Below are 26,542 nucleotides of genomic sequence, written 5' to 3'. Positions count from 1 at the left end.
GGAAGAGAGTGTCATTAGTATAGTGCAGTGGAAGCGAACAGCTGAGATCACCTCGGACACACACTACACACTCACTCTCTCTATCTCACTCTCTTGCGCCATGGCTGATGTTATTTTCAGCGGCTGTGGGATTTACAGTAACAAACCCGAACCGCTAAGCAGCATCGGGCAGCGTCCGCGTGCAGTTCGCTCTCGGATAAAATTTACATTTGTTAATTTTTAATTTTTTGTTCAAATTCGTTCAGTTTCGCTTTTAAATTTAGACACTCGTTTAGAGCGGAAGCCTGCCAGCGTTTTTCCAAAAAGATCAAATCCATTTTCTGCCGCGTGTGTTTTTCTAGTTCGGTCATGATTGCAAATATTCGCTTGACAAAACGAAACCGAAACGAAAACGAAATGTCAACCCGCGAAATTCTATTAACCTTTGGTTTGGTTAATTAATTAATGACGAAATCCGTCTCCATTGTCGTCAGCACGCGCGCCTCTGAGGCATAAATGCAATTAAATCATTAATAAAAACCAGACAAATATTGAAATATATGTATGTATGTATAGTGATACACACACAAACAGTAAGAGAGAGGGGAACAGCAGTCATATGTAAAATGCATTAGAAGAGGAATGAGATTGACTGTGCGTACGGTACTTGTTCGAAATTTATTTTCGAATAAATAGTACAAAGTTGAAGAGGAAGCAGTAGAAGCAGCCGCCGCCGACCAAGACTCTGCTGCGGTCGTATTATGCAGCGCAGCCCCATCCCGTTTGTTCATCCCATCCCATCCCGCCCAACACACGTAAAAACAACGGCACAGGCGGGAGGACGGCATTTATTCATACAATTCATACGCATGCACAGTGGAATGAGTTGTATTTGAGTTGCAGTGAACTTGATTCAATTAGTTGAATTGATTAATTGATTGTTTTCCCACGAATATCAGCGAATCCAATTGAAATGAGAGAATGATTTAACTTGACTTGATTATTGTTTGTTTTTTTTCATAAAAGGTGTAAAAACTTTATTAAGTGAGTGACATGATAATTGTTTATTGTAGTTTGTATTCTTTTTCCATTCTCCCACAACCACTGTGCGGGGATGCCATGCTCTGCCTGTGCCTGGTCCCGTTTTCCGTGTATACTTTTGTGTGATGCGTCTTCTCCTCACGATCCCTATCCATGTGCTCAACTTGTGTGCGTGTGTGCCTGTCTGTTCTGTTTCTCTTTTGGTTTTCGGCTTCTGAAATAAACGAAATAGGAAAATTTGGTATGTTTCATTTATAAATAGATTTCGCCATACCATACGCAGCCTACGGTGGAAAAACTCTGAAGTGTAGACGATGTGAAATGTGAAAAGTGAAAAGTGAATGAAACGCATGTGAATCTGACTCGCGCTGAGAAATCTCTTGAATAAAAAGCTGGAAATTGAATTAAAAATCTTATAGGATCTATTGGAGAGAAAATGTGATCAAAAATGTGAATTTTCGGCAAAAGAAAAGCATACAGACCAAGAGAATTATCGAAAAAAACAACAAAACTACAGAAACAGAATGCAGGCCTCGAGCACCACCACAACAACAACCACAAAAACGAAAAAGCTGAGCAGCAGCACGGGCGCAAGTGCGGGTGGCAGCAACATGATCAGCTCGGTGGCGGTGACGAGTGCCACAAAGACGACAACCACCACCCGGAAGCCGGCTGGAGCCAGCCCCAAGTCGCCAAAGGCATCCACAATGGGATCATCAGTGACTGCCGCATCCAGTGCAAGCGATTCCCAGGCAGAGATCGCGGAGCTTTCTAAGAAAATCAACGAGCATGCGGATGCCTTATACCACACATGGAAGAGTCACGGGAGGCACCCGGTGGACCTCCTTGAGATCTACAAAAATGCAGCCGCATCCGGGGATTTTGCAGAGGTAGCAGGAGCAACAACAGCGGACGCGGAGGGACTTAAAAAAATGGTCACCAGTTTTGTAAACATGGACAAGGAGCAAAGGGGAAAGACTGCAAAGAAATCTGATGGACCCACCACAAATGGCAAGATAAAGAAGTCAACGAACGATTCCGCTGCTTCCGGAGGCGCCTCCACCTTCGAGCAGGCATTGCAATCGCCCAAGAAAGTGGCTGCCGTCAGTAAACCTCTGCCCGATGTGAATCTCAATTATGACATCAATGTCCATTTAGATATGAATAATCTGTCGCAGGAGCAGACGCAGCATCTCCTGAAGATCAGTGAAATAATCCAGCAGCAGAAGGATGCGACGGCAGCCAATTCTCTGAAGAAGCGGCAGACTGGCAGCAGCGGGAAAGTTGCCAACCCTGTAAAGGTAACAGCGGGAGCTGTCTCAGAGCCACAATCCCCCGCCAAAAAGCAGAACAAAGCGAAGAGCGGGAGTGCCGTAACAGCAACGGCAACAGCAGTTGGCATCGATGTTATAGATGCCCCACAACAGGCTCATAGAGTATCAGAGGCAGTGAGTGATAAGAGCGCCGAGACGACGGTGGTGGCCACAAATCGCAAGTCAAGCAAAACCAAAGAGAACAGTGCCGAAGGGAAGCAGCAGCCGGCAACCAAAGAAAAATCCACAGCAGCTACTGCCACACGCAAATCCACAAGAGGCAGCATAGCCACTGATAACAGCCACAGTTCAAGCAACATTGTGGCTAACGCATCTTCTGTGGCAACATCCGCACCAGAGGCAGCAGCATCAACAGAGATGGATGCAACATCCGTCAGTACAGCGATGCCAACGTTGAATAAAGTGAAACCCACTAGCGGGGCACGGGCAGCCCTAACCAATGGCCAGGATCCGACAAAGAATAAAAATGGTACGATTGAAAATAGTAGCACCCAGAATCCATCCAGAGCACCCCATACCCGTAGTAGTCCACGTAGTACCTGTAGTCCCCGTTACCGTACCAGAAATCCCAGAAATGATGATGATACGTCATCTCTTCTAGCGGGTCTCCTCACACGCGGATCGGTGGCGGAGCGTGTTCTGATGTTCGAAAAGTGTCCGGACGTGAGGCATGCATTCCTCAACATCAAGCGCCCCCAGGCCGACGTTGCGCCCAAGAGTCTACTCAAGGTGAGTCTCCACCGCAGTCACCTATTCCATCCCTCTGCCCTTGCAGCCCCACGGCCTCCCTGAGGGAGGCCCTAATTGAACGATATGCATGAGGCTGGGGCTGTTGGATTTTTCCCCTCCCGCCGCCACCAATTGAATGCACATGCCTTGCCTTGCGATTGTTATCTAACAGTTGAAAATGCCAGAGGAAAATGTGAAAAAACGAAAACTATAGCAACAAAATGAGTGCCTGCCTCAGGCCCCCGCCCCTCTCCGATCTCCACACAGATAATTGCACTTGTTATCGATGCGAGTGGCAGTGGCAGAAGCAGAAGCAGCAGCAACAGTAGCGGCAACATTGATTGATTTAAGGTTACCCCCTGAGACGCCGCCACAGCCAAATGAGAGATGAAAGCTTGTGCCAAATCAGTGACTAAAATCAGAGAAAGAGAAAGAAAATCAAGAAGAAATGTGGGGGATTCGCATGGAAAAGGTGTTGTCGTAGGCCAGATTTAGGCTAGATATATTTCTTAGTGGGTCCTACTTTTGGAAAGACTAGAGGGGATTACGGCCCTTATAGAGCTCCAGGTTAGTTCGATCTTAGCTTAATACAGCTTTGGGTTCGAGAGCAATACGTTTCTTTTGTTATTACATCGATCTCTAGGATCGATTCTCTGTCACGAAAATAGTTATTTTCTGCTCCTTCCTGATGCGGGTTGCCGAAAGGATAGAAAGTGGAATTGTAATCTTAATATCCATTCAGCTATCCCTATAACCCACTATAACGTTTTAGATCCTCTACTTCCTCTATTCTTTCTGATTTTTGGGATGGGCCCTGCATCTGACTAGCGCGAATCGAGTGCCCCTTGCGAACGAATAGTGTGGGGATGCGAGTGCTACTCGTACGTACGAGCACAAGTACGAGTATGCATATTTTACATATACAAACAAATCAAATCAAGCATTTACGATCAACCATAGCCTCTCGATCGTGCACACGAGCAGATGAAAAAATAAACCAAACCCAAAAACAAACAATAAAGTCGAATCTCCGAATAGTACTCCCGAGAGTAGAATCACCCGCATGTGATCATTATTAATTTTCGTTTGTTTTTTTTCTGTGAGCAATACTCAAATGAAATGCAATTGTATTTTTGCTGTTGATTGATGTTGCTGTTTTTTTTTTGTGTGTTGTAGAATTGTTTAATTATTTAATTACAAGGGTGTACAATATTCCTACAAAAATAAAAACAAAACAAAACGGAAAAAACCAGAGATCGACGGTGATTCCATGAAACACTTGAACTTTTATTTTTTGCCTAACGACGATTGTTGGCTGCTGTGAAATTCCTCACTTCATCAAACGTGAACGTTCGATTCGTTGGATCGTTGAATTGTTGGATCAAAGCAAATAAATTGTCTAAAAATATAAACCCATCTCCCCCCACTAGATTTTGCAATTAACTTTTAGGCAGAGAAATGTTGTATTTAGTTTTAGGCTTTGCTTTTCTTTCTTTCACTCTCTCTCTCATTCTCTGTGAGAGAAATCTCTATTCCTATAAATTGGGCAACAATGCGTATGCGTAATATTTGACTACGAGTACGAGTACAAACGATTGTGTAGCCGGGCGTATACGTAATAGACTCTTGTGCGCGCACATGCCTCGAGAGTATTTCGTAGATTGTTTTCTTTTTTATACCCGGTACTCGAAGAGTAAATAGGGTATATTGTATTTCTGCGCATAACGGTTGTAACACACAGAAGGAAACGTTTCCGACCCCATAAAGTATATATATTCTTGATCAGCATCAATAGTCTTGTTGAGCGCCTGGAACTCAGAGACCATAAGAGCTAGAGCCACTAAATTTTGCATCCAGACTTCTGTATGCTCACACTGTTACAAGTGTATTTAAAAAATGAGCCACGCTCCCTTCCGCCCCCGCAGAAGGGCGAAAACCTCCCAAATCTTCAAATCTTTTGAAGATAAAAGAAAACTAAAAACGACATTCCGTAGGGAATGGCCATATCTATCAGATCACCAGATTGGTATCCGATTGGATCATTATTATAACCAAAATGAAGAAATTAATTTGCAGTGGCTAAACCCACCCTGTCCCGCAGCTTTTGTTGTTGTTTTTTTCACATTCTCTCATTTACACTCTGCTTCTGCTTGACTCGGCCCCTGCCTCTGCCGTCCCTCTGCCTCTGCCTCTGCCGACTTTGAACCCACCCCGTCCCGCAGCTTATATTTGTTATTTTTGTGTGCGGGCGCTGCCTCTGCCTCTGCCGCGAGTCTGCAGTGTGTGGGTCTAGGGAAGGGCGGCGAGCTAAAGGAGCGTGTTGGTGTGAGTAGTGTTGTTGATGTAGATGACTGATGAATAAAATAAGGTGCAGATGTAGTCCAGAGGGCCGTGTATAAACGTTGTGACGCGTAAGAAGCGTCTCACACGTCCCTTCTCTTTTTTTGTGTATAGATGGGCGCAAAGATTAATATTTATGTCTTCGTTGACAGTTTTAAAATCATGAATGGCCATTGAGTAGCCGGCATAAAGATGGAAAGAAGTTCCCTTAACACAGCGAGAGACAGAGGGGAAGAAATAATACAGACAAACTGCGAAAGGGCCTTGAATCTCAATGTAGGAAAAAATGTTTTCCGCATTTTAATTGCGGTTTAATAGCCCTAGAGATGGCTGAAGAAAAACATTTCCAGTTTTGTATTGCCCTTTGAAGATTCATGAAAAAACGAGTTTCCAGTCAACTATCCGATTCCTTTCTGATCTTAGCAAAGACTTTCTCAGAAAGAAGTATGAAAAATGTACTTACAAGGCTAATAGTTTCAATTAATGCCTCAAAGAGTCAAAGTAAAAATCACTTAATAATTTCTATAGATAGATTAACCTAATTTTAAAACAATTTAAAACATGCAATCTATCAGGAATCCGCCTCCTACATTCTACCCACATTCTATGCTGTTTTAAGAATTTATGGCAGAAAATCTTTCTACCTTCCGCCCCAAAATTCCGTAGCTAATTAGCAGATTTTGCACATAAAAACGAAACCAACGAATCGGCGGGAAGGGAAATACTGCTTTAATTTCACGAGTACTTGCCCCAAAAGACGTACAGTAGTTGTACCCTAAGAAAAGGAGGGTGTTATAGAATTCAATTAATGTTTGAGAAGGTGAAAGAGAAATGAATAAGATATTTTAAAAGGGTATCCACAATCTTTTCTGCTTTCATCTGATTCTGCTACTCTGCCCCACTCAACCGCACAAATTAGACAGCTATTTGTTTATGTTTATGTGAATGGAATTTCATAATAAATGAAAAGGTAAAGGGCGCAAAATTGGGGAGCAGACAGGCCGCAAAAAATTCTGCGAAATCTAAACAAAAGAATCGAAACCAAACGAAAATAAATAAATTCGTCATTTTATTGAGTGGCGGCTGGGCAGGCAGCAAACACTTTGAGTAAACAATTCGAGAGTGATGGAAAGATTAATATGGTTATAATTTATTATTTATACGGAACCCGCAGGTCAAGCTGCATGCCACACCGCCGCCACCGCCACAGGAGACGAATTTGCTGCAAAAGGAAATACGCTCAACAAAGAGTGTTTACATACCAAGGTGAAGAGTCCTCTAAAAGCCCTTAAATATGGATACTAAAATATTTTCTTTATAGATTCTACTTTCCACATGGCAAACCACAGCCAACGATTGCCATGGAACGAGTGGTCCGAGGCATACTCTCCGGCTTCGATAGCTTTCCCAACAATCAGGTGACCAAAGACGATCTGCCAAGGATCCTGAAGCTGTGCGGCATGCCCTACTACTGGCGCATGCCCGTAATGGTCTTTTGCCAGACATCGAACTCAGGTCTTGTCGAGCGTCAGAGATTTGTGGAGTTCTGGAAACAGTAAGCAAACATTTATATAGCTCCCGAAGGATCATTTACTGATTGATTTATTTATTTTTAACTTGCAGAATGAATATATATTGCCATGAGGCTGCGTCTCGTTTCGTGTACATCTTGTCGCGTGGCCAGCGATTTCGCTCTTACATTGTGCCAGAGGATTTGGTGCCGATGGTGCAGGATGTGGTCGACACACATCCCGGTTTGGCCTTCCTCAAGGAGGCAACCGAGTTTCATTCCAGATACGTGCACACGGTCATCGCGCGCATTTTCTATTCGGTGAATCGCAGTTGGAGCGGCAGGATCACAATTGCAGAACTTAAGAGATCTGATCTCTTAGAGGTACTTATACCCTCAGATGGCCAAATAATACCTTACTTAAAGATCTCTCTTTAATCGCCACAGATGATTAGTCTTCTAGAGGAGGAGGAGGACATCAATCAGATTATGGCCTTCTTTAGCTATGAGCACTTTTATGTGATCTACTGCAAGTTCTGGGAACTGGACAAGGATCACGATCTGCTCATCAATCAAGAGGATCTGGCCAAGCACAGCGATCATGCGTTGTCCTCGCGGATTGTGGAGCGCATCTTCTCCGGCTGTGTTACGCGCACGGACAGCAAAAAGGCACCCGAGGACGAGGCCAAAATGTCCTACACAGACTTTGTTTGGTTCATACTCTCCGAGGAGGACAAACGCACACCGACAGCCATTGAGTATTGGTTCCGCTGCATGGACATCGATGGCGATGGAGCATTATCCATGTACGAGCTCGAGTATTTCTACGAAGAGCAACAGCAGCGCATGGAGGGTATTGGCATCGAGTGTCTGCCATTTGAGGATTGTCTGTGTCAGGTAAGGAGTACTCTTTTCTATCTGTCGTGGAGTCTTAGATTTTGTATTTTTTCCAGATGCTAGATATGATTAAGCCTGCGAATCGGGACTGCATTACGTTGGGCGATCTGAAACGCTGCAAAATGACGCACGTCTTTTTCGATACTTTCTTCAATCTGGAGAAGTATTTGGATCATGAACAAAGAGATCCATTTGCCTCGCAGCGTGATGAATATGTAAGTGTCTGTCATACCTCAGTGGCACTCAGTGTGCACTCTCTATATCAAAATCTTATATCTTTAATAGACCTCCGATTGGGATCGATTTGCGGCACAGGAATACGAACTTCTCATATCCGAAGAGAACGATTAAGATTGAGGGATCGCTTAAAGATAAACCACACATATTTATTAACATACAAATTTTTATACAAATTTATACACTACGTAAAATGAAATACTGAAAATGAAAGAAAGAAACAAAACAAAGAAACAAAAGAACGAAAGGAAAGAAAAGAAAAGGAAATAATTTTAGTCCCATATGTGCAATAAATTCGAATTATTTATTTATGAGTTTCTACAGATTTTAGTTGAATTTTAATGACGAATAAAATAAATTAATTGAAAATTAACTACCATGAATTGTTTGTAAAATACTGCAAATTTTGTATAGAATATATGCTGCTATAAGGAGATGACGACGAAGAGCTTGCACTCTCGTTCTCTTTGTTGGATTTCGTTGACTTCTCTCCTCATCTTTGATCGCTCTTCTACTTCCAATCACCAAATCAAAACGAATTTCTGTTGTTTTTTTTTATTATTAAATTTCTGTTTTTGTTGTTTTGAATTTTTTTTTTTTCAAAGTTTAACTTAAATGTATTTAAAAATATAATTTTCCTTTCCTTTGTCATCATTTGAAAACGCTAACAGAGAACTCATGATGAAACTCGCTTTTAGACTATGCAAAAATTTGCCTAAATACATCGTGTATATATAGATATAATTGGTATAATCAGATAATCATAGAGAGAGGATCTCAGCGCCAAACAGGATTGACCACAATTCAGATTACAGAGAGGTACAAATTACAATTATGTATTATTTAAAAGGGGTGTTAAAGGTTTTTTTTTATTATTCGTTATTCTTGCTTTTTAGGTGTTCTTTTAATCTTTATATTTCTCCACTCACAGTTGCTGCTTGTCGTTTCATGAATCACAGATGCATATGGGATTATATATTATTATGATGTATATATTAGGCGCCGTTTTTCGGGGGATATTTTGTACAGGAAGAGATAGGGGAAGAGCTACTACGGCGTGCCAGCCAATGTATCATTCACAAACGACTAAAAAAATATACATATTAATATATATAAAAAGGGGAGTTTAAATATTGGGTTCTGTGTTCGAAGCAAGCAAGTAGTTTGGCCTGTAGAATAAGCAGCAAAAATATATATAGAATACGGGCAGATTATATATAGAAAACTCAAAGTATTATTCGTTTTGTGGCGCTAGCTCTGTTTCTGTTTCTGTTGTGTGATGAGGTTTCTACTGTTTTACGCGTACTTTTTCACTATCTTCAAAGTTTTTATCATTATCGTTGGTGTTCTCGGAGTCCGAAGAGGACCCAGCACCACTGCTGCTGTTCGCCGTCGCATCCGTGTCGCGACTGTAGACGGGTGTGCTCTGTCCTCTCACATATTCGCCGGTAATGTGCACGCCACGAATATCAGAGCCTGGCACTATGAACATGGGATCCAGCAAGAGTTGTTCCTACAACAAAAAACATCCTGTAGGCATACAGAAACTCGAAGTTAGATGCGTGACTTTTCGTACCATTATGGAGCGCAATCCTCTGGCACCTGTATGCCTTTCCATTGCCAGCTTGGCTATTGATTCTACTGCATCCTCGTCAAATGTTAGATCGACCTCATCCAGACCCAGCAGCGCCTTGTATTGAGGCACCAGGGCATTCCTTGGCTCGGTGAGAATGCGCACCAACATGCTGACATTCAAACTGTGGAAGGGCACAATAACCGGAAAGCGGCCAACGAATTCCTAAAACACCCAAGGCATTAATAGAGTAAATCAATGCAAAAATGAATCATGCACTCACGGGAATCATTCCAAATTCAACGAGATCACGGGCCTGCACTTTGGTGAGGCATTTGTCACGCTCCTCCTGATCATTGTCCATGGGTGCGGCCACCGATTGCACGGCACGACGGTTGCCAGAGCCGCTGGACGAAGAAGGCATGCCAAAGCCCAAATACTAAAGGTCCAAAAAATCTCAGATTAATCCTACAATTAACTTTCTGCAATAGAGATCTCTTACCTTCTCGTTGAGGCGTCTGCCAATGAGCCGATCCAATCCTGTGTAGGCGCCCGAGGCCACAAAGAGGATATTCGTGGTGTCCACCTGCACCGTTTCGCCGCGCAGCTTTCGCGGGGAGTTTCGCTCAGGCACATTGACGACCGTGCCCTCGAGCATCTTGAGCATTCCCTGCTGGACACCTTCACCGCCAACGTCGCGCAGCTGATGGATGCCAGGGACGGCGCCAATCTTGTCCACTTCGTCGAGGAACACAATGCCTGTCTGGGCACGATCCACATTGTAGTTGGCATCCTGCAGCAGCTTGGAGATGACGCTCTCAATGTCCTCGCCGACGTAACCCGCTTGGGTGAGGGTCGTGCAGTCGCAGATGGCGAAGGGAACGTCCAGGCAGCGGGCAATCGTTTGGGCAATCAGCGTCTTGCCCGATCCCGTGGGACCCAGCATGATGATGTTGCTCTTCTCCAGCTTCACGTCGGTGGACTTGTTGTCCAGTATCTCGGAGCCGGCGCGATTGTCGCCGCCGCCGCGTCCTGAATGATTGCCCAGGCTGCTGCCCAGACCACCACCCATGCCTCCGCCCATGCCCATCTGTGCGGGTTTTGGGGGCAGCTCGTTGCCCGGCGTGCTGTTCAAGGTGTGACCAATGCCTGTGATGTGCAGGAGATCGGGACGCGGAATGCCGTCCAGCCCGCTGCCTCCCTGTCCGCCATGGCCGCCGCCCTGCTGCTGCTGCAGCTGTGGCAGATTGTGGTGGATGCGCTTGTAGTGATTGTAGACCGCCACGGCGAGCACTTTCTTGGCAAAGTCCTGGCCCACCACATGCTTGTCGAGGTACTCCATGATTTTCTGGGGCGGCGGAGGCGGCTTGCGCTGGTTCTTCGGCTCGTCCTTGACCCGCTGCTTGGTCTCCACCTCGGAGAGCACCACAAAGAAGTAGTTGCACTTGGCGCACTTGACGAATCGCGTCGAGCTGACGAACGTCTCCACCTGCGTGCAGGCACTACCGCACTTCGGGCACGAGAGAAACTTGTCGCCACCGCCGGGCGGATCCCCACCGCTCGTTGTGCTCGCGCCACCAGCACTCGAGCCAGCTCCAGGGATCTTTGAGGTGCCGCCACTGCTGGCGCTGCTGTTGCCGCCACTCCCGCTGTCGCTTGTATCCTCTGGCGGCTGCGTCGTTCCATTGGTGATGTCAATGTACGCGGGTATATTCATGACGGGCTCCAGTACAATCTGCCTGTTGGCAGCGCATTGGTGTGTGGCCAAGTGGAAGCGTCTCCCGCCACACACTCCTGGCCCAGCACCTTCTGCTGCTGCTGCATTCCGCCGGCTCAGTATCACACATTTGGCTGTGTGCTGTGTGGTAGGTACTCCGCCACCTAAAAAGAACAACACAAAGAAGGAATCAGTGGGATGTTGCCTTTTAAAAAGACATTCAATAAAATAATGGAATCATTGACCCTGTACTCTTCAAAGGTTAATAGCATGGGAATCCATATAAAAGACAGATAACAACGCAAAGAGGGAGATATATATATATATATATAGAGAGAGAGAGAGAGATTTCAACCGCAGAATGCAAAACAAATACAGGCCAAGGCCAATTCGCATCTTCCGATATCAGCGATGATAGATGACTGGCGAAACTATCTTTTTCACACTCTTAGCTTATTGTCACATCATGGATCATAATTGGATCTATTTACAGGTAACTGTGATGCCTAAGAGTGGATAATGGAGCACTTTCGCTCAGTGTAGGATTTACCGCCATTAACTTCCGCAAAAGATCGCTTTCCCAGCTAACCCGTAGGCCCACAAATGTAATAGCAGACTGCCGGGCCTGGCCTGGCTATTAAATAGATCAAAGGAGAAGGGACGTGTGAGAAGCTTCTTACGCGTCACAACTTTTATACCCGGCACTCAGTACTACTTCTGCACCTTAGCGGTGTTTTGTCAAATTTAACATTTTTTCTTCATCTACATCTACAACACTTCTCACACCAACACGCTCCTTTAGCTCGCAAAAATAACAAATATAAGCTGCGGGACGGGGTGGGTTAAAAGTCCGCAGAGGCAGAGGCCGAGTGAAGCAGAAGCAGAGTGTGAATGAGAGAATGTGAAAAAAACAACAAAAGCTGCGGGACAGGGTGGGTTTAGCCAGTGAAAATTAATTTCTTCATTGTGGCTATAATAATGATCCAATCGGATCCCAATTTGGTGAACTGATAGATAGATAGATTCCCTATGTTCCCATTCCGAATGGAGTTTTTAGTTTTCTTCTTTTCTTCTTTTCTTTCTTCAAAATTGTAGATTTTCGTCGTTCTGCCAAACATTTGGTGGCTCTAACTTTTATGGTCTCTGAGATTCAGACACTCAACAAGACGGACGGACGGACAGACATGGCTCAATCGGCTCGGCTATTGATGCTGATCAAGAATATATATACTTTATGGGGTCGGAAACGTCTCCTTCTGTTCGTTACATACTTTGTGCACAAATAGAATATACCCTATTTACCAGGAATAAAAACTTATGCCGTCGACCACCAGGATATGTAATAATAAAAAATCATTGCGTCAGACGCCGAGCAGATCTCATCCACAGGTAATATTTAAGCAACTTTTTAAGACAATTCAAGTTCAGTCCAAAGACCAACAAAAAACGAGAAACGAAGGTGCCGAAGGCGCAGCATTTGATACTCTTTTGCAGATCGATTGTTGCTATCTAAAATCGATAGATTTTATTGCAATCATACCCTTTCTTATGAAGTGCATTACAACACCTCATATAGTGCCTAATTGGGGAAAGGTACGAGGCAACCTCGTACCTCAAAACGATCGAACCACTATCGATAGCCTGATACATCTGATCCCCTCGGGAGCGACGCCTCTGTGCGGGATGTTGACCGCGAGAGCAGCTTTTTTGATACCAAAAGAAGACGACCTTCACGTAGAGTGGCCCAGAGGCGCATCTTGTGACGCCGTATGTGGGGGGCCTGGCTAGAAAATTCTGATAAGCCAGATAGGTAACAGCAATCGGAATTGGATTCATACGAAAGCAGCTGCACCAGCAGGAAATGACGCAGTTACGTATGCGATGCGATGATTTTAGCAGCAACAGTATCCCAGTAGCCAAGAGGGAAGAACAAACTTACCCTTTGCCCAGACGCTGTATTTAGGGCCCAACAAGATAATCCGCCGCACCATGCTCATAATGGCTACTGCCCGCTTCACTTCACTTCACTCTTCTCTCCCCTGCTTATCCACTGCCTGCGGAAGTCTCAGCTGAGCGCTGCTTCTGCTCCTCTGTTCCCTGTTGATACTGCTGATCGTTGGAGTTCTTGCTTCGAGACTGTTCCTTTAGACGTTGCTTCTAGACAAACTTAAAAACGCTTTGCCGTCCGCTTGGTTTACGACGCAATTGTGTTGATTTTTTCGCCTGCCACTGCTATTTTTTTTTGGTGGAAAATGGGGGGAAGGAAAGAGATTGCGCTCGGCACGTAATGTGTTTCGCTGTGTGCGTGTATGTCGATTACTTCTGCTGTCTCCGATTGCTTCTCCACCTTTCGTTGGCTGTATGGTGTGGAGGCTGACGGCTGCTACTTTGCGGCGCCACGACAGCTTTGATTATTGCACTTGTTTTTGCTTAAAACCTCTAACTAGAGTATGGATTAAACACAAATATTGCCAGCGGGCTGTAACAAGAAAAATCTTCCCACTGAACTGTCTTTTAGTGCAATCGATAGCTCAATCGATACTCGCGAACAGCTGGTTTCTCTCTTCCTCTTCTTGTCACAACGCACCGTGGGCCAAGTACAACAATTTCGGAAAATGGAAATAACAAGAAATTTGGACTGTTGTGAGGCCAAGACGTCTGTTAATTTGGAAAACAATAAAAAACTGATATTTGTCAGTTTTGTAAGACATCTATTTCCATTTGAGTAGATTTTCAATGGGCCCATAAAAACTTAGTCTATAATTGTTACAGTGTCTATTTCTATTAGTAACCAGGTATGATGCGACCCTTCTTGCTGGCCTTCTTCAGCTTCGTTTTCTTCTTGTCCTTGCTGCGCTTCTCCAGATTATCTTGCCGCTTCTTTTGTCGCTTCTCCTTGTCGTAGTCCACCTTCTGCTTGCGCTCCGACCACTTTGTCTTGGCCTTCTTCTTCTCTACCTTGCGCTTCTTGATGGACTTCAGCAGAAGCTTGGGATCATCCTTCACCTTCTTGCCGGCAACCTTGTCGAACGCCTTCTTCCACGCAATATCCGTCTGCATCTCTGCCGCCTTCTCCGTCTCGCCTTGCTCCTTCAGCTCGTTGATCTGTTTCTTGGTGTCCTTCAGCTTCTTGAGGATTTCCTTGGGATTCTGATGCGACTTCTTCTGCTTTCCGCCGGGTGTGGCGGCAAAGTCCACCTTGGAGTAGACAATTTTGCCCTCTTGATTGTACACCGGTTGCTGTTTCACGGCTTTGATGAGTGCCTTGGAGTCCTTTGAATCGCCATCCTCCTCCTCGTGCTTTAACGCACCATTGGTCAACTTTTTCTGCTTGACGTTCTCGTTCTTCAGATTCTTGGCCGAGGAGAGCATCAGCTTCTGGACACCCTTGCTGCGCTTCATCTTCTTGGCCTCGCGCCGCTTCTGCTGGCGCTCTGTGGTGGGGCCCTTCTTCTGGCGCAGTTTGTTCTTCATTGATGCCAGTCGCTCCTCTAGATCCTCATCCGCACCCGCTTCACCATTTGCCTTTTGTTTTTTGCTCTTTTTCTTAGGCGCTTCTTCGGTGTCCGACAGCAAGTAGTCCTCGTAGGTGTCATCGTCTGGAAGAGAATATATATGCACAATAATAATTAAATTTCATTTGTATTACCAGCTCGTACAAACCTTCCTCCTTGGAGTACGGCACGCCAGCGGTTGTCAGCAGATCGAGCAGGCGGTCACGATAATCTGTGTATTCCGTCAGCAGGGTTTCCTTCTTTTTCGTTGTACTACTTGGCTTGACGGACTCTGGGAAATACTTTTTCCTCATTTCTTGTAATATTTCCGTGGTGGACCGCATCTTGTTTAATTAAATTTTACGTTGATAAAAAATACAACTATTTTAACACGTGCAGATACATGCCTATCGATATATATAGAAAATACCTTCAACAGTGCTGTAAAGCGATTGCATTTTTCCGGCAGTATTGGATAACGATGACAGATTGTTAAGCGTCCGGCGTTTTGTATTTTTGCTAATTTTTTGTAATTAAAAAAAAAATGTTTTATCATGTGAGTTGTTCTGTTTTTTTTATTTTTACAGTAGCTGACTAACCACTACTCCCCTCAGATATCACTGGAACATGAGATTCTCCTGCATCCTCGCTACTTTGGACCGCAGCTGCTGGAGACGGTGAAGCAAAAATTGTACTCGGAAGTGGAGGGAACCTGCACGGGTAAATATGGTTTTGTGATTGCTGTCACGACCATAGATCAGATCGGATCTGGTGTCATCCAGCCCGGACAGGGCTTTGTGGTGTACCCCGTCAAGTACAAGGCCATTGTGTTTCGTCCGTTCAAGGGAGAAGTGCTGGATGCAGTGGTAAAGCAGATCAACAAAGTCGGGATGTTTGCCGAAATTGGACCACTGTCTTGTTTTATATCACATCATGTGAGTGGACAGATAATTAGCCTTTGAAATGATGTTATATTTAATGTTATTTCCATCCAGTCTATTCCCGCTGATATGCAATTCTGTCCGAATGGAAATCCGCCCTGCTACAAGAGCAAAGACGAGGATGTGGTCATCTCGGGAGAGGACAAAATACGTCTGAAGATTGTGGGCACACGTGTGGATGCCACAGGCATAGTAAGTTGTATCCTTTAGACACTTTAATGTCAGATTTTGATTTCTGTTTTTTTGCCACTAGTTTGCCATTGGCACGCTGATGGATGATTATTTGGGTCTCGTTTGCAACTAGGCAGGAAGTCAACCCTTTTGTTGATGTACAATTTAATTATATATATATATATTAAACTTTAATGAAATGCATTTAGACAGCTAAATATCTATGTGTATATATAGTAATAAATATGTACTTTATAAGATTTGATTTCGATTGAAAGAGGTACGTTTACATTTGTAATTTTTTTTTAGTTTGTTGTGTGTGTGTGTGTGAAAAGTGTAGCTACCAATGTGGATGGATGGATAAACGAACAAGAGCTATGCATAGTGCATAAGTAGTTACAATTATAGTAGCTAAAGAGATATAATTACAGGATACATACATATATACGATAGGTGGTAAGGTAAAGCACTTAAGTACATATATAAAAGCTGAAATCTAGAAGGTCCCTAGACCTAGACCTAGTGATTGCACATGTGGAAAAGAATCATAGAGTAGTAGAAGATTACGCGGCGATTGAGATACTGTTTTTGTTCAGATTGATTTGCGGACTGTTTAGGGTTAAGCCTCACAGATCCCACGAGAAGAGATGATGCTTGACGAGCATGTCGCGCACACCGTCCTTCAGCGGCTGCGACTCCTTGCCACGCTTCGGCGGCAGCTCCCAGTCTGGATTCAGATTGAAGGCAAACTGCGAGAGTATCCGCAGCTCGCACTTGATCTGCACCCAGCCGGGGGAGTCGATGAAGCTCCAGGTGTGGTACCATTTCTGCACCACCTCCTGGCAGGCGCAGAGCACCTCCAGCCAGAGATGTAGCACCTGTTCGTTGAGGCCCAGGCAGATGAGGGAGCGCAGCTTGACATCCATCTGAGCGTGGGCATCGTCGTGCGTCTGATTGATGGCCTGCACGCAGCGGTAGAGCAGCTCCTCGGGCGTCAACACCTTGCCATCCTCGTCCAGACGATAAGTTTTGCACAGCACCAGGCGGCTGTAGACGCTCTCAAAGTCCTTTTCCACTTCACGAGTGGCCGCCTCCTCGATGTACAGCCAGGGGTGGATGGGTCCGCCGAGGAACGAGGGCCGCTTCATGCCGTGCTCCAGGAAGGCCTTGATGGCTGGCGCCAGTGTGCCACGTACCAGATCCGTCACCGTCTCGGAGATGGCATCGTCGCCGGCGGAGGTGTACAGCTTACTGCGCTCATCCAGCAGCTCCACGAACTTGGCGGGAAACCAGCCCCGCAGTCCGTTCAGCTCGCCCACCCAGCAGTGCTCATCCTTCTGGCTGATGATGGTAATGATGTCGTTGCGTCTGAAGCCCAGCTCGTCGTCGTCGTGCCGCTCAAAGTCGTGCAGCGCCTTGGCGCGCCGCTTGCGCGTTCGAGCCACATTGATGAAATTCTCGTGGTCCTTGGCATGCGATTCGCTGCTGTAGTTCGCCGTCAGCTGGATGTGCCCCGCCAGCTTGGGCTCAATCGTGATGAAGTGCCGCCCCACCTTTAGTATGGCCTCGCGCAGATCCACCAGGATCTCCGTTTGGCGTATGTTCTTGTTCTTCAGCTGGTCAGCCTCGGAGCCGTCGCCGCGGAAGAGGAATGCCTCCAGTATGGATTTGCTTTTACGCACCTGCCTCCTGGCTAGCTGCTGCTTGGGCAGATTCGATGTGGCCTCGGGATTGCCTATTTGATGCCCCTGATCGGCCATGAGGTAGGCCAGGTGGCGACGTCGATGCGTGTCAATCACCGTCTGACTGAGCGAGCCGCCCACCTCCAGGGCCTGGCTGAAGAGCACTTCCACATCGGTGACCTCGCCCGGAATGTCCGAAAGGGAATTGAAGATCTGGGCAGAGTTCTCCAGGTGCTTTAGCTCCTGCTCCTTGACCTTGAGCATTCCCAGGGTGAGCTGGAAGAGCACAATGGATCCCTCGTAGAAGAACCAGTCCCATATCCGGACGAGAATCTTCATGTGCACGACATTGGCGAAGACCGTGAGGAACCAGTGGAGCGTAATCAGCGACAACTCAATGTCGTGCTTCTTGAGCGACTCGTCCACGTTGGTCAGGTAATTGGCGATGAGCGTCTGCATGACGCGCTGGTCCGCTTGGATGCCCAGCAGCGTGGAACTGTAGTACGAGGCGGGCAGCAGATCCTCCACAATGGTGGCCATCATCCAGAAGGCATTCTCCTCCTCCATGAACAGCAGCAGGCACGCGACAATGACGCCCGTGCCCTGGCAGTAGCCAATGTCTGGGAAGAGCCACGCAATGCCACGCAGGATGCGACGCAGGCGAGGAATGCCCGTGCCATTGGGATTGCTGAAGCACGCGTTTGTGGGCAGTATGCGCAGCAGGTCCTTTTCGATCTGCTTCGATGTCATCAGTTGGTCGTTGCTGGAAGCTAAAAGGGGAACTAATGTCACAAGAGACTCTCTATCTGTGGCGCTTAATCCTACCCTTAACAATGTCCTGGTAGCTCGTCTCGCTCTTCTGCTTCTTGGCCAATGCACCCGAGAGTCGCATCCACATCTGAGCGCGCAGTGTGTGTGGAATTCCCTGTCGCACCATGTTGCGCAGCTTCTCGGTGCGCGGCAGCATCACATCCACATGCTCCCAAGTGAGCTCCGTGGCCTCCTTGTTGTGCGAGAACTCCAGATGGGCTATCCACTGCATTCGCTGCTGCGCATCCTCCACAAACGGTATGCCAAGCAGTTTATTTGAGCTTTGCTCGGGTCCGTCCTCCTCCTCCACGCGAAACCCAAACTCATCGAAACGATACTCGGGCTGGTCGTTGGGCCCCGAGCCCAACTCAGCCTCACTGCCAAGCTTGGCAAGGATCTCCTGCGGCCACATGGAGGCAGTCAGAGCGGAGAATGGCCCCCCAGGGTTCGGTCTAACGCCATCGGCCACGCTCAGTTCTTCCATCATTGGCGGCAGCTCGCCCAGATCGTCTTCCGAGCCCAAGTTTTGCATTTTGCGCTGTGTTGGCAGTTGCCAGTCGCCAGTTGGTGCGTGGAGACGATAAAATATCAATTAGCTTTGATAAGCAATCTTTTCTGGTTAATTATCTGCGCTCTGCCCGTACTTACCGTATGTTCTGCACGGCCCACGTAACCATCGTGGTCCCTGCCGAATATGCTCCTGGCCATATCCATTCTGCTGCTCAACACGTTCTAGCCTGCCTTGAATTATGATATTTGGGCATTCAGTAATTGAGTTGTTCCCCTTTGCTTTTTTTGTAAGCTAACATAAATTTTCACTTTGCATTGTTTAGGTGTCAGTGATTTTCTGTTCACAGCTGTTCGATAGGCGATCAACGATAAGTTGTGCAATCGATTGGACTGCACCTGTTGAGTGTACCAAAAAAAAAAACAATGTTTATTTAGTTAAATAATGGGGTATTTTAAATTAATTCAGTTTAGTATGAAGATTTCGAAGTTTATTTCATAAATTTACTAGTTTTATCAACCGATAACAAAACAGCTGTTAAAATCGATAGGCAGCTTTCTGCATCCACCAACAAATGCATTGAACAACGCAAAATAAACATAATAATGCAGATAAAACCGATTATTACATGTGAGTGGCATACAAAACTAATTGGTACTCCCTTAAGACGTTCATTTTCCGATAGATTCCGGCTCCTGCCCGCTTTTCCGTTCGCTGGAATCGCAAATCCTGAATGCCATTCCTTTGGACACCTGCGAGTGGCGTCGAACCTTCCAACGGCCAACGAAACATGTTCGCCTGGAGGCCCAAACACAGCAGTTCAATGTGGCTCCACTGGAGAAATACAAGCAGGGAGACTGGAGCATATTGGAGCATCCAATTCTGCACATTTTTGTCACGGAATGCAATGTAAGGCAACGCCCACAATGTCATCAGAAACTATAAACTGTTCAACCACTTTTCAGGACATTGACACATACAAGGCCACCATTAGGGAGGAGATTGATGCCTGGCTTAAGGTTCTGAACAGCTATGGCATCTCGGACTGGATGATTCTGCTGGTGGAGACGCTGGACATGCGCAAGACCAAAAACTTTATGCCACGCACCACAGTCCTCGATAAGATTCGCCTCGACTTTGGGAGCAAAAACGATGATCGCTGCATCTCTGTGCTGAATCCGGCCAAGTTCGAGCAAAAGTCCACAGAGTCCTTCCGCTGCCTGGTGCAGCGCATACGCTTCCTTATGCTCACGAGCTACAACAGGAACATAGTCAAGTACGAGGAGATGATACGCGGCAAGCGGGAGAAGCGCAACCACGAGGGCTGGGACTACCGCCAGTACTTCTTCATGCAGGAGGATCTGGCGTTGATATTCGAAAAGCTGGAGCTGCCCACCGAGGCGCTGATCCAGTACGACGAATTGGACGCCATGTTCTCGCAGTTCATCACCCTCACGGGCTTCAACGAGAAGCAACAGTGGCTCGGCCACTTCAAGCGTCCGCTAAGCGCCTTCCATGGCATCTGTCTGACGCGCCTGGATCGATTTGAGATGCGCGAGAAGATCCGCGAAGAGGGCGTCTCCCTCCTGGAGTTTCGTAACTATCTGTTCGAACGGCAGGCGTATCTGCTGCTCACCAGCAACGATATACCCGAGATAGCCAAGCGACTGCTCAACTTTCTGTTTTCCACGCTGCGAGAAGTGGAGTTCATCAAGCTGGAGTGCCAGGAAGGCGCCCTGTGCTGTTGGGAATTCGTCTGCGCCCTGGAAGTGCTGCAGCTGTGCGAGCAGGCCATGGAGCCGAACGAAGTCACCTGCTTCCAGCACTGTGCGCCCATCTGGAACCTGGCCAAGGACAAGCTTTACGAGCTGGGCAAACTGTGCGGCCTGCTGCCCGGCTGCACGCCCACCTCCGAGCAGCTGCACATAGTCGTGCAGCTGTCGTCAGGCATTGGCGATGCGCCGCCCGATCAGCCGCAGCAGTTCCTGCAGGCCACGCCTCATCTCAGGGATCGCTCGCCCAATCGCAAGCCCAAGAAGTCGGCGGCCCAGCAGTTGAAGGAGGCCTTGGGCTCGAATCAGGCATTCCAGAAACTCTACCTGGAGCTGGCGGAGCTGGCAATCAGCACGTACAAGCATGTGGAACGCCTGCGCTCGGCCCGACTGGTGGGCCTGGATCTGGGCAACTTCTACTGCGCCCTGAACGAGCCGCACAAGGCCGTGGGCTTCTTTACGGATCTGCTGCGCGAGCTAAAGGCCGAGAACTGGCACATGCTGAGCTCCCAGACGCTGCTGGAGCTGGCCAACTGCTATCGCAAGATGGGCGACTCGCTGGCTTACACAAAGACCTGCAGTTCCATATCCTGCTGCGTCGAACTGGAGACTCTGGTGCGCACATTCTACTTTGATGAGTTCCTCAAGTCTATGAAGACCCTTAAGACCACACTCTCCGCCCAGCCATCGTCGGAGAATGCCAATTTCTGTGTGCTGGAGGATCACTTCCGCATCCTGGACATTGAGGTGCTCAACCAGAAGCCCATCATACAGGACGATCAAGTCCTGGTGCAGCTCAAACTGGAGAGTCTCTACCCTCGGAGCGTTGTAGCGGAGACCATCAAACTGTGCTACGAGCTGCAGGCCACTCCCCTTGAATTGGCCATGGAAAATGTGTCCCTGACGGCCACTCCATCCGCACAAAAGGTGAAAGAGTCCACATCGCGCTTGAAGGTGGAACTGCAGTTGGTATACAAGCAGGACAATCGACTGCACTCTGCCTCCGTGGCGTGTGATATGCCCAAAAGCAAGCAGCCCGTGCGACGCACCAGCAGCACCAAGCGAAAGCTCTTGCCCAGCGTCCAGGGTGACTTTACCAACTTTGTGCAGGCGGAGAACATTGCCCTGCAGCCTGGAGTCAATTGCATTGAACTGAAAGCCAAGGCAACGCGTGTGGGCAACTGGCAGTTCAAGCAGGTACGAGACTTGCTCCACGATTTATTCCCCCTTTATTTAATCCTCTGTTATTGCAGCTCTGTGTGAGCATGTCCAGCCTGGAGTTCCTCTCGGAGCAGCTGCCGTTTGCGGCGCCCTGCTTCGAGATCAGCACCAAGCCGGCCAGCGCCACGCTGGAGTTCAAGACGCTCATTGCGGGCATTGTGCAGCCCATCAGTCTGAATGTGTCCGGTGGCAGTTTCATCTTTCCAGCAGATGCCAAGATTACGCTGCGCTGCTCCAAGAATCTGCGCCTGCGACAGGCACAGGACACACATGACGATGCCTCGTTCGAGAGTCTGCTGCAGGTGCCACTACTCCACTTCAAGTCGTTCGAAGAGCGCAACATTCCGCTGGAGGTGCTGACGGATATGCCGGGCAGAAAGGTCTCCAAGCATCACGAGCATCACATTGCGCTGAGCTGTCCGTGGGCGCGCAGCGAGCTGCAGATACCCATCGAGTTTCAGCCGGCCATGGAGGCCACATGTCGGCTGCACACGTGCGGCACCCAAAAGTTCCTGCAGGTCATAATGAAGGGTCTCGATGCACATCTGCTGCTGCACCACGCCAAGGTCAAGTGCGATGTGCCTGGTGTTCAGCTGCTGGACCTCAACCCAATGCCCCAACAGCCCATTGTAAGAGGGACCCAAATCGAGTTCGATCTTCCCTGCTAAACTCGTTTTATTTCCACTGCAGGAAATCTATAAATCTCTGACTGTCACGTATCTGTACGAGATCCAAGTGGAACCCCTGAAGACCGAGCACGAGCTGCCCATTGTCAAGGTGCACTTTGTGATCAAATATGCGACCCTCACGCAGCCCGAGGTGTGGCGCAGCTACGGCTGTGCCTTCGACCTCGTGGACTACAGGACGCTCTTCAAGCTGCAGGCGCAGTTGGAGCCCAACGAGCTGTGTCGCCTGCGCACCGTGTGCAACATGAATCTGAAGATCAGCAAAGTGCACGAGAACCCATATACGGATCTCATGTACGAGGTGCTCAACGATCAGAATCTCTGGGCCGTTTGCGGTCGCTCTGCGGGTGAGTTTGCAGGTTGCGGCTTCGCGCTGTTGGTCTTTTGGTCTCGTTTATTTTATGATTTAATTCTGGTTTCTCTACACACGTTTCTCACACACAATCTTTAAGATATGGGTAAGTTGTTGTTGGTCCTTGGACACACACCCACACACACGTAGAACAATCCCTAGCGAAACTAACGCCCAGAACTTGGAGTAGATCCCACTTAGCAATCTCTTCCTCTGCTTTCACCCACCACTAACTTAAGCTTTCTTTTCCAATTTATGTGGACTTTCCTGGCTAATCTTTGCTCCATCATTTTAGGTGTCGTCTCCATGAAAGACGTGGACAGCCATTCCATATCCCTGGATGTGATGCCACTGAGCACTGGCTTCCTGCCGATGCCCAGCATTCGTTTGTCCAAATACACGGCTGGTGGCAAAACCAAAGCCGATGCCCACTCCAAGGTGCATCCCTTTCCGCCCGGACAGGTGTACAACTCTACGAAGAGCATGCAGATCCATGTGATAGCCAGCGTGGCGGAGAATCAGTGAACGACTCAATTACAACATCCATGGACCCGTGGGCTCCAAAGTATTATTTATATTTATAAAAGTAAAAAAAAAACAAAACGCCAAAAAAACCACTCAACATCAAGACTTGGAGCTGGCCAAATCGTTGGCCAGCTGGGACAGCTGCTGCTCCTCCACGCGGTAGTAGTGCCAGCCCTCTTTGGCGGTCAAATCGACGGCGCCCAGGCTCTCGTAGAACTTGCGTGCGGGATTCCATTCGAGCACATTGAACTCCAGTCGCGGGCACTTCAACTCGACCGCGCGGGCAGACACTTCGAGGAAGATGCGCCGGCCAGCGCCCCGCTTGCGATGCTCCGGCCTCACGTAGATGTCCTCCACAAAGAAATAGCGTCCCTGCCAGGTGGAATAGGCCTTGTAGCAGATCGAATAGCCAATGGCCAGTCTGTGGTAAGAAAATAAACAGAAATTGTTCTTATCAAAATTGGAAGGCGAAATGCTTGCCCTAGTCAAATAGATTTCCAGGTGTTCGAATTCTTATCGCATCGTTTGGGTTTACTTTACTCACTTGGTGGCATTGTCCACGAGCACATACACTTCACAGCATTCCTGTTCACCCGAGAGTCCTGCATCACGTATGAGATCTATTGGAATGGAATCTTTTGTGTGGATTTCTCTGATATACTGCCAAGTTCTTACCCTCTTCCGTAAGCTGTGGGCCATTGCTCATCTTTTCAAAGTCGGCCAGTTCCTAAAGATCATTGAAAAGACAGCTTGAAGAATGATTATCTAGTATGAGTCCCCACCTGGATCATGGCCAAGACATCTTTAATGTTCTCCACTTTGGCACGCTGGAATGTGAATTGATCGTTGTTCGACATGCTGCTGCGTCTGTTCTACTACCAATATAGCAGATATAACTAATTCTCAGTAAAACTGTTAGTAAAGGCTCTTATCTTGCTCCTTATCTAACATTAAATTCAAATGTTTGTTGGCTGGTGGGTTGCTGCGGGGTGCTGTCGTTGTAAAAACATCAACTTTATTAGCGATGAGCGATAACCGATAAATGTGTGAAACATCAGTTGGATTCTCGTTGCTGCGAAACGAGTATGTTGCTGTAACCAACAACAGAGGGCGCTGACATTAGTGAAATTTATTTTTACCGAATTTAACAAGTCATTTGTAAAAATATTTGTTTTTTCATAAATGCATAATAATAATCTTTTAAAAGGTATATTCATTTATTGTACACAATTCATTTTTGTTCCAACAACTATGGATGAACATGAAAATATCATATATTCGTAGGTGTCGGTTAACCTTATCACTGCTGCAGCACTGTCGCTCTCCTTCTGATAAGGCCCGTACAAATGTTTGCCAAACAGATTTATTATTTGAGTGGAATAGCAGTTTTCCCAGTCAATATTTATGCCTCAATAATGTGGCTCTTATCAAGTGTTTGCCCTAGGATGGCATTGTCTAAGCGATCCTCTCACATATCATACCCGTACTTACGATCTGATTGTCATGGAAAATTATGCCTTGGAAATCGGGTTTTGTGCTTTCCAGTTTTAATGAGCATAATATTGGGTTGCTCCCTGTCAGTATCCCTCGTGTCCCGTGTGAACCCAGTACCTTGACTGGCCGATGGGGTTATCAGTGGGCGACCTGTTACCCCATTAGAATGGTGTCTCCTCCCCATCCCCGACTCTGTGCCTGGTAAATACTTGTAGTTTGACCTCTTGCCACACACCACAGACACATAATATTTTCAATTTTTGTACGCCTCTCCGCTTATCTGTGGAGTGCTCCGTCACCATGATGTGGCTATGGATTATGGGATCCATATAGCAGCCATAGACTAGTATAGCATTCATCCATGGCCTAGACTATTATTTATGTGCACGATCCACAATTGAGGAGCCTGCATTTCAATTTTCCTAAGGCAGGATAGAGCCTTATCTTACCCCTTCCCTCAACGATTCCTTTGCTTTGTAATATTCCTTTTAAATGGCCATTAATATGTTGGACTTAAAGGCCCACAAACAAAATAAAAACCAAAGTCGAAACAAAGCGAAGCGAAGCCAGGGGCTGATAAGGCGTCCCAACTCTGGGGCTTATCTTTTGGTATGAGCACAATAGCATCTTCCGGAGACTTTTGCCGGAGCTACTGCTACTGCTACTGCCGGTCGGTCGGTCGGTCGGTCCGCTGCTGCTGATAGGCGACTTACACCCGCACTCGTCGTCACCCACCCGCAGGGCCTTATATCTTTATCGGGTTTCTGTTTCTACTGCCCACATACTACATATACCCCTCGATCTCTCTTTCGCTCGAACTCTCTTGATCCGTGCTCTGGCGCCTCTGCTTAAAGTTTTTGTTTCACTCTGTTTTCAGGTTGTTTACATTTTTACCTCCTTATCGCTGAGTGTATTGTTCCCTCTCCCCATCCCCTCCTCCCTTTTAGTGTTCGTTTTGTGCCGTTTTATCAATGTTTGCAATATGTTGTTCTTCTCTCTGTTCATTCTATTATTCTTTTGTTATGTTTTGTTATTTTTGCTCTTATCAAATCCGCATGACGTCACAAGAACCGGCACTTTCAGTATTTGATTGGAGTTTCTTGACACTTTTTTTGTTGTATTTTTATCGTTCGTTTTTATTTTGTTTTTAGGTTTTTTGTACCGAGCAGACACTTTGGCATTTTCCTGGTCTTTACATTTGGAGTAGAGCAAATGCTTGATATGGTTCTGCTTTATCGCTGAAAACCCCTGAAGGGGCAAATAGGGAGTCAGTTGGAGAGTGAGCCAGGGAGAGTATATGTACATGCATATGTATGAAGATAGGCAAGGTCGTCTGCTGCTTGGTTTAGTTATCAGCCAAACCGGAGGGGGGAATGTGGCATTGCATTATCTATAGAGAAATTGTACTACAATATGTAGCGGGGCTTCTGGGCAGCGAAACTTGTGCGAATTTCTAGCAAAGTTCTTTTCGTTTAGAATAAATTGTTTAGTTTTTTAGCTTTTTATTATGATTTTTAGTATATTTTTTG

General features: G+C 46.8%; 7 protein-coding genes across 9 annotated transcripts; 3 read left to right on the top strand and 4 right to left on the bottom strand.

The window, feature by feature from the left end:
- The first annotated feature begins 164 nt into the window (after positions 1-164).
- LOC117586482 (serine/threonine-protein phosphatase 2A regulatory subunit B'' subunit alpha) lies at positions 165-8,302 on the top strand. Its single transcript, XM_034276579.1, has 9 exons — positions 165-541; positions 1,283-2,823; positions 2,956-3,083; positions 6,598-6,689; positions 6,745-6,978; positions 7,047-7,317; positions 7,381-7,830; positions 7,887-8,045; positions 8,116-8,302. The coding sequence occupies exons 2-9, from the start codon at positions 1,545-1,547 to the stop codon at positions 8,179-8,181; spliced, it is 2,679 nt and encodes an 892-aa protein (XP_034132470.1). The 5' UTR covers positions 165-541; positions 1,283-1,544; the 3' UTR covers positions 8,182-8,302.
- Positions 8,303-8,946: 644 nt separating this feature from the next.
- LOC117586484 (ATP-dependent Clp protease ATP-binding subunit clpX-like, mitochondrial) lies at positions 8,947-13,875 on the bottom strand. Of its 2 annotated transcripts, XR_004573995.1 has the most exons (7): positions 13,297-13,875; positions 10,143-11,521; positions 9,924-10,079; positions 9,644-9,865; positions 9,374-9,580; positions 9,067-9,153; positions 8,947-9,031 (listed from the first exon to the last, which is right to left on the bottom strand). XR_004573995.1 is itself a non-coding variant. In XM_034276581.1 (6 exons), the coding sequence occupies exons 1-6, from the start codon at positions 13,352-13,354 to the stop codon at positions 9,118-9,120; spliced, it is 2,058 nt and encodes a 685-aa protein (XP_034132472.1). In that variant the 5' UTR covers positions 13,355-13,875; the 3' UTR covers positions 8,947-9,117. The 2 variants fall into 2 exon arrangements, 1 of the variants encoding a protein (XP_034132472.1); XM_034276581.1 differs by having other exon boundaries at positions 8,947-9,153.
- Positions 13,876-14,047: 172 nt separating this feature from the next.
- On the bottom strand, positions 14,048-15,260 carry LOC117586485 (surfeit locus protein 6 homolog). Its single transcript, XM_034276582.1, has 2 exons — positions 15,021-15,260; positions 14,048-14,956 (listed from the first exon to the last, which is right to left on the bottom strand). The coding sequence occupies exons 1-2, from the start codon at positions 15,193-15,195 to the stop codon at positions 14,142-14,144; spliced, it is 990 nt and encodes a 329-aa protein (XP_034132473.1). The 5' UTR covers positions 15,196-15,260; the 3' UTR covers positions 14,048-14,141.
- Positions 15,261-15,310: 50 nt separating this feature from the next.
- Positions 15,311-16,502, top strand: LOC117586487 (DNA-directed RNA polymerase II subunit RPB7). Its single transcript, XM_034276585.1, has 4 exons — positions 15,311-15,407; positions 15,466-15,786; positions 15,847-15,984; positions 16,046-16,502. The coding sequence occupies exons 1-4, from the start codon at positions 15,396-15,398 to the stop codon at positions 16,094-16,096; spliced, it is 522 nt and encodes a 173-aa protein (XP_034132476.1). The 5' UTR covers positions 15,311-15,395; the 3' UTR covers positions 16,097-16,502.
- LOC117586483 (small G protein signaling modulator 3 homolog) lies at positions 16,196-19,309 on the bottom strand. The gene is made up of 3 exons (XM_034276580.1): positions 19,104-19,309; positions 18,471-18,993; positions 16,196-18,415 (listed from the first exon to the last, which is right to left on the bottom strand). Exons 1-3 carry the CDS (start codon positions 19,167-19,169, stop codon positions 16,590-16,592), a joined length of 2,415 nt encoding a protein of 804 aa, XP_034132471.1. The 5' UTR covers positions 19,170-19,309; the 3' UTR covers positions 16,196-16,589.
- A 141-nt stretch (positions 19,310-19,450) lies between these two features.
- On the top strand, positions 19,451-23,608 carry LOC117586481 (trafficking protein particle complex subunit 10). Of its 2 annotated transcripts, XM_034276577.1 has the most exons (7): positions 19,451-19,593; positions 19,649-19,872; positions 19,929-21,932; positions 21,989-22,585; positions 22,647-22,989; positions 23,095-23,100; positions 23,290-23,608. In XM_034276577.1, exons 1-7 carry the CDS (start codon positions 19,569-19,571, stop codon positions 23,517-23,519), a joined length of 3,429 nt encoding a protein of 1,142 aa, XP_034132468.1. In that variant the 5' UTR covers positions 19,451-19,568; the 3' UTR covers positions 23,520-23,608. The 2 variants fall into 2 exon arrangements, with proteins under 2 accessions (XP_034132468.1, XP_034132469.1); XM_034276578.1 differs by lacking the exon at positions 23,095-23,100.
- LOC117586486 (diamine acetyltransferase 2) lies at positions 23,529-24,519 on the bottom strand. Its single transcript, XM_034276584.1, has 4 exons — positions 24,302-24,519; positions 24,195-24,246; positions 24,064-24,139; positions 23,529-23,940 (listed from the first exon to the last, which is right to left on the bottom strand). The coding sequence occupies exons 1-4, from the start codon at positions 24,374-24,376 to the stop codon at positions 23,619-23,621; spliced, it is 525 nt and encodes a 174-aa protein (XP_034132475.1). The 5' UTR covers positions 24,377-24,519; the 3' UTR covers positions 23,529-23,618.
- Between the last annotated feature and the right edge of the window lie 2,023 nt (positions 24,520-26,542).

The sequence above is a fragment of the Drosophila guanche genome, unplaced genomic scaffold (assembly GCF_900245975.1).
Source record: "Drosophila guanche unplaced genomic scaffold, DGUA_6, whole genome shotgun sequence".
In the NCBI taxonomy this organism is placed as follows: domain Eukaryota; kingdom Metazoa; phylum Arthropoda; class Insecta; order Diptera; family Drosophilidae; genus Drosophila; species Drosophila guanche.
The sequence above is the reverse complement of the archived record's forward strand: the minus strand, read 5'-3'. Positions and strand labels throughout refer to the sequence as shown.

Excerpts from the sequence above, each read along its gene's own strand:
- LOC117586482 (XM_034276579.1), top strand. The coding sequence starts at position 1,545 with ATGCAGGCCTCGAGCACCACCACAACAACAACCACAAAAACGAAAAAG. Across the intron at positions 3,084-6,597 it reads CGCCCAAGAGTCTACTCAAG|GTCAAGCTGCATGCCACACC; the intron begins GTGAGTCTCCAC and ends CGGAACCCGCAG. Across the intron at positions 6,690-6,744 it reads AAGAGTGTTTACATACCAAG|ATTCTACTTTCCACATGGCA; the intron begins GTGAAGAGTCCT and ends TTTTCTTTATAG.
- LOC117586484 (XM_034276581.1), bottom strand. The coding sequence starts at position 13,354 with ATGAGCATGGTGCGGCGGATTATCTTGTTGGGCCCTAAATACAGCGTC. Across the intron at positions 10,080-10,142 it reads GCAGACGCCTCAACGAGAAG|TATTTGGGCTTTGGCATGCC; the intron begins GTAAGAGATCTC and ends TTGGACCTTTAG. Across the intron at positions 9,154-9,373 it reads ACTTTGAAGATAGTGAAAAA|TCGTTTGTGAATGATACATT; the intron begins GTACGCGTAAAA and ends ATATTTTTTTAG.
- LOC117586485 (XM_034276582.1), bottom strand. The coding sequence starts at position 15,195 with ATGCGGTCCACCACGGAAATATTACAAGAAATGAGGAAAAAGTATTTC. Across the intron at positions 14,957-15,020 it reads GCCGTACTCCAAGGAGGAAG|ACGATGACACCTACGAGGAC; the intron begins GTTTGTACGAGC and ends ATTCTCTTCCAG.
- LOC117586487 (XM_034276585.1), top strand. Across the intron at positions 15,787-15,846 it reads CTTGTTTTATATCACATCAT|TCTATTCCCGCTGATATGCA; the intron begins GTGAGTGGACAG and ends ATTTCCATCCAG. Across the intron at positions 15,985-16,045 it reads GTGTGGATGCCACAGGCATA|TTTGCCATTGGCACGCTGAT; the intron begins GTAAGTTGTATC and ends TTTTGCCACTAG.
- LOC117586483 (XM_034276580.1), bottom strand. The coding sequence starts at position 19,169 with ATGGATATGGCCAGGAGCATATTCGGCAGGGACCACGATGGTTACGTG. Across the intron at positions 18,994-19,103 it reads TGGGCCGTGCAGAACATACG|CGCAAAATGCAAAACTTGGG; the intron begins GTAAGTACGGGC and ends CTGCCAACACAG. Across the intron at positions 18,416-18,470 it reads CTACCAGGACATTGTTAAGG|CTTCCAGCAACGACCAACTG; the intron begins GTAGGATTAAGC and ends TTCCCCTTTTAG.
- LOC117586481 (XM_034276577.1), top strand. The coding sequence starts at position 19,569 with ATGCAGATAAAACCGATTATTACAT. Across the intron at positions 19,594-19,648 it reads GATAAAACCGATTATTACAT|ATTCCGGCTCCTGCCCGCTT; the intron begins GTGAGTGGCATA and ends ATTTTCCGATAG. Across the intron at positions 22,586-22,646 it reads CAATGCCCCAACAGCCCATT|GAAATCTATAAATCTCTGAC; the intron begins GTAAGAGGGACC and ends TTTCCACTGCAG.
- LOC117586486 (XM_034276584.1), bottom strand. The coding sequence starts at position 24,376 with ATGTCGAACAACGATCAATTCACATTCCAGCGTGCCAAAGTGGAGAAC. Across the intron at positions 24,140-24,194 it reads CCCACAGCTTACGGAAGAGG|ATCTCATACGTGATGCAGGA; the intron begins GTAAGAACTTGG and ends CCATTCCAATAG. Across the intron at positions 23,941-24,063 it reads CTCGTGGACAATGCCACCAA|ACTGGCCATTGGCTATTCGA; the intron begins GTGAGTAAAGTA and ends TTCTTACCACAG.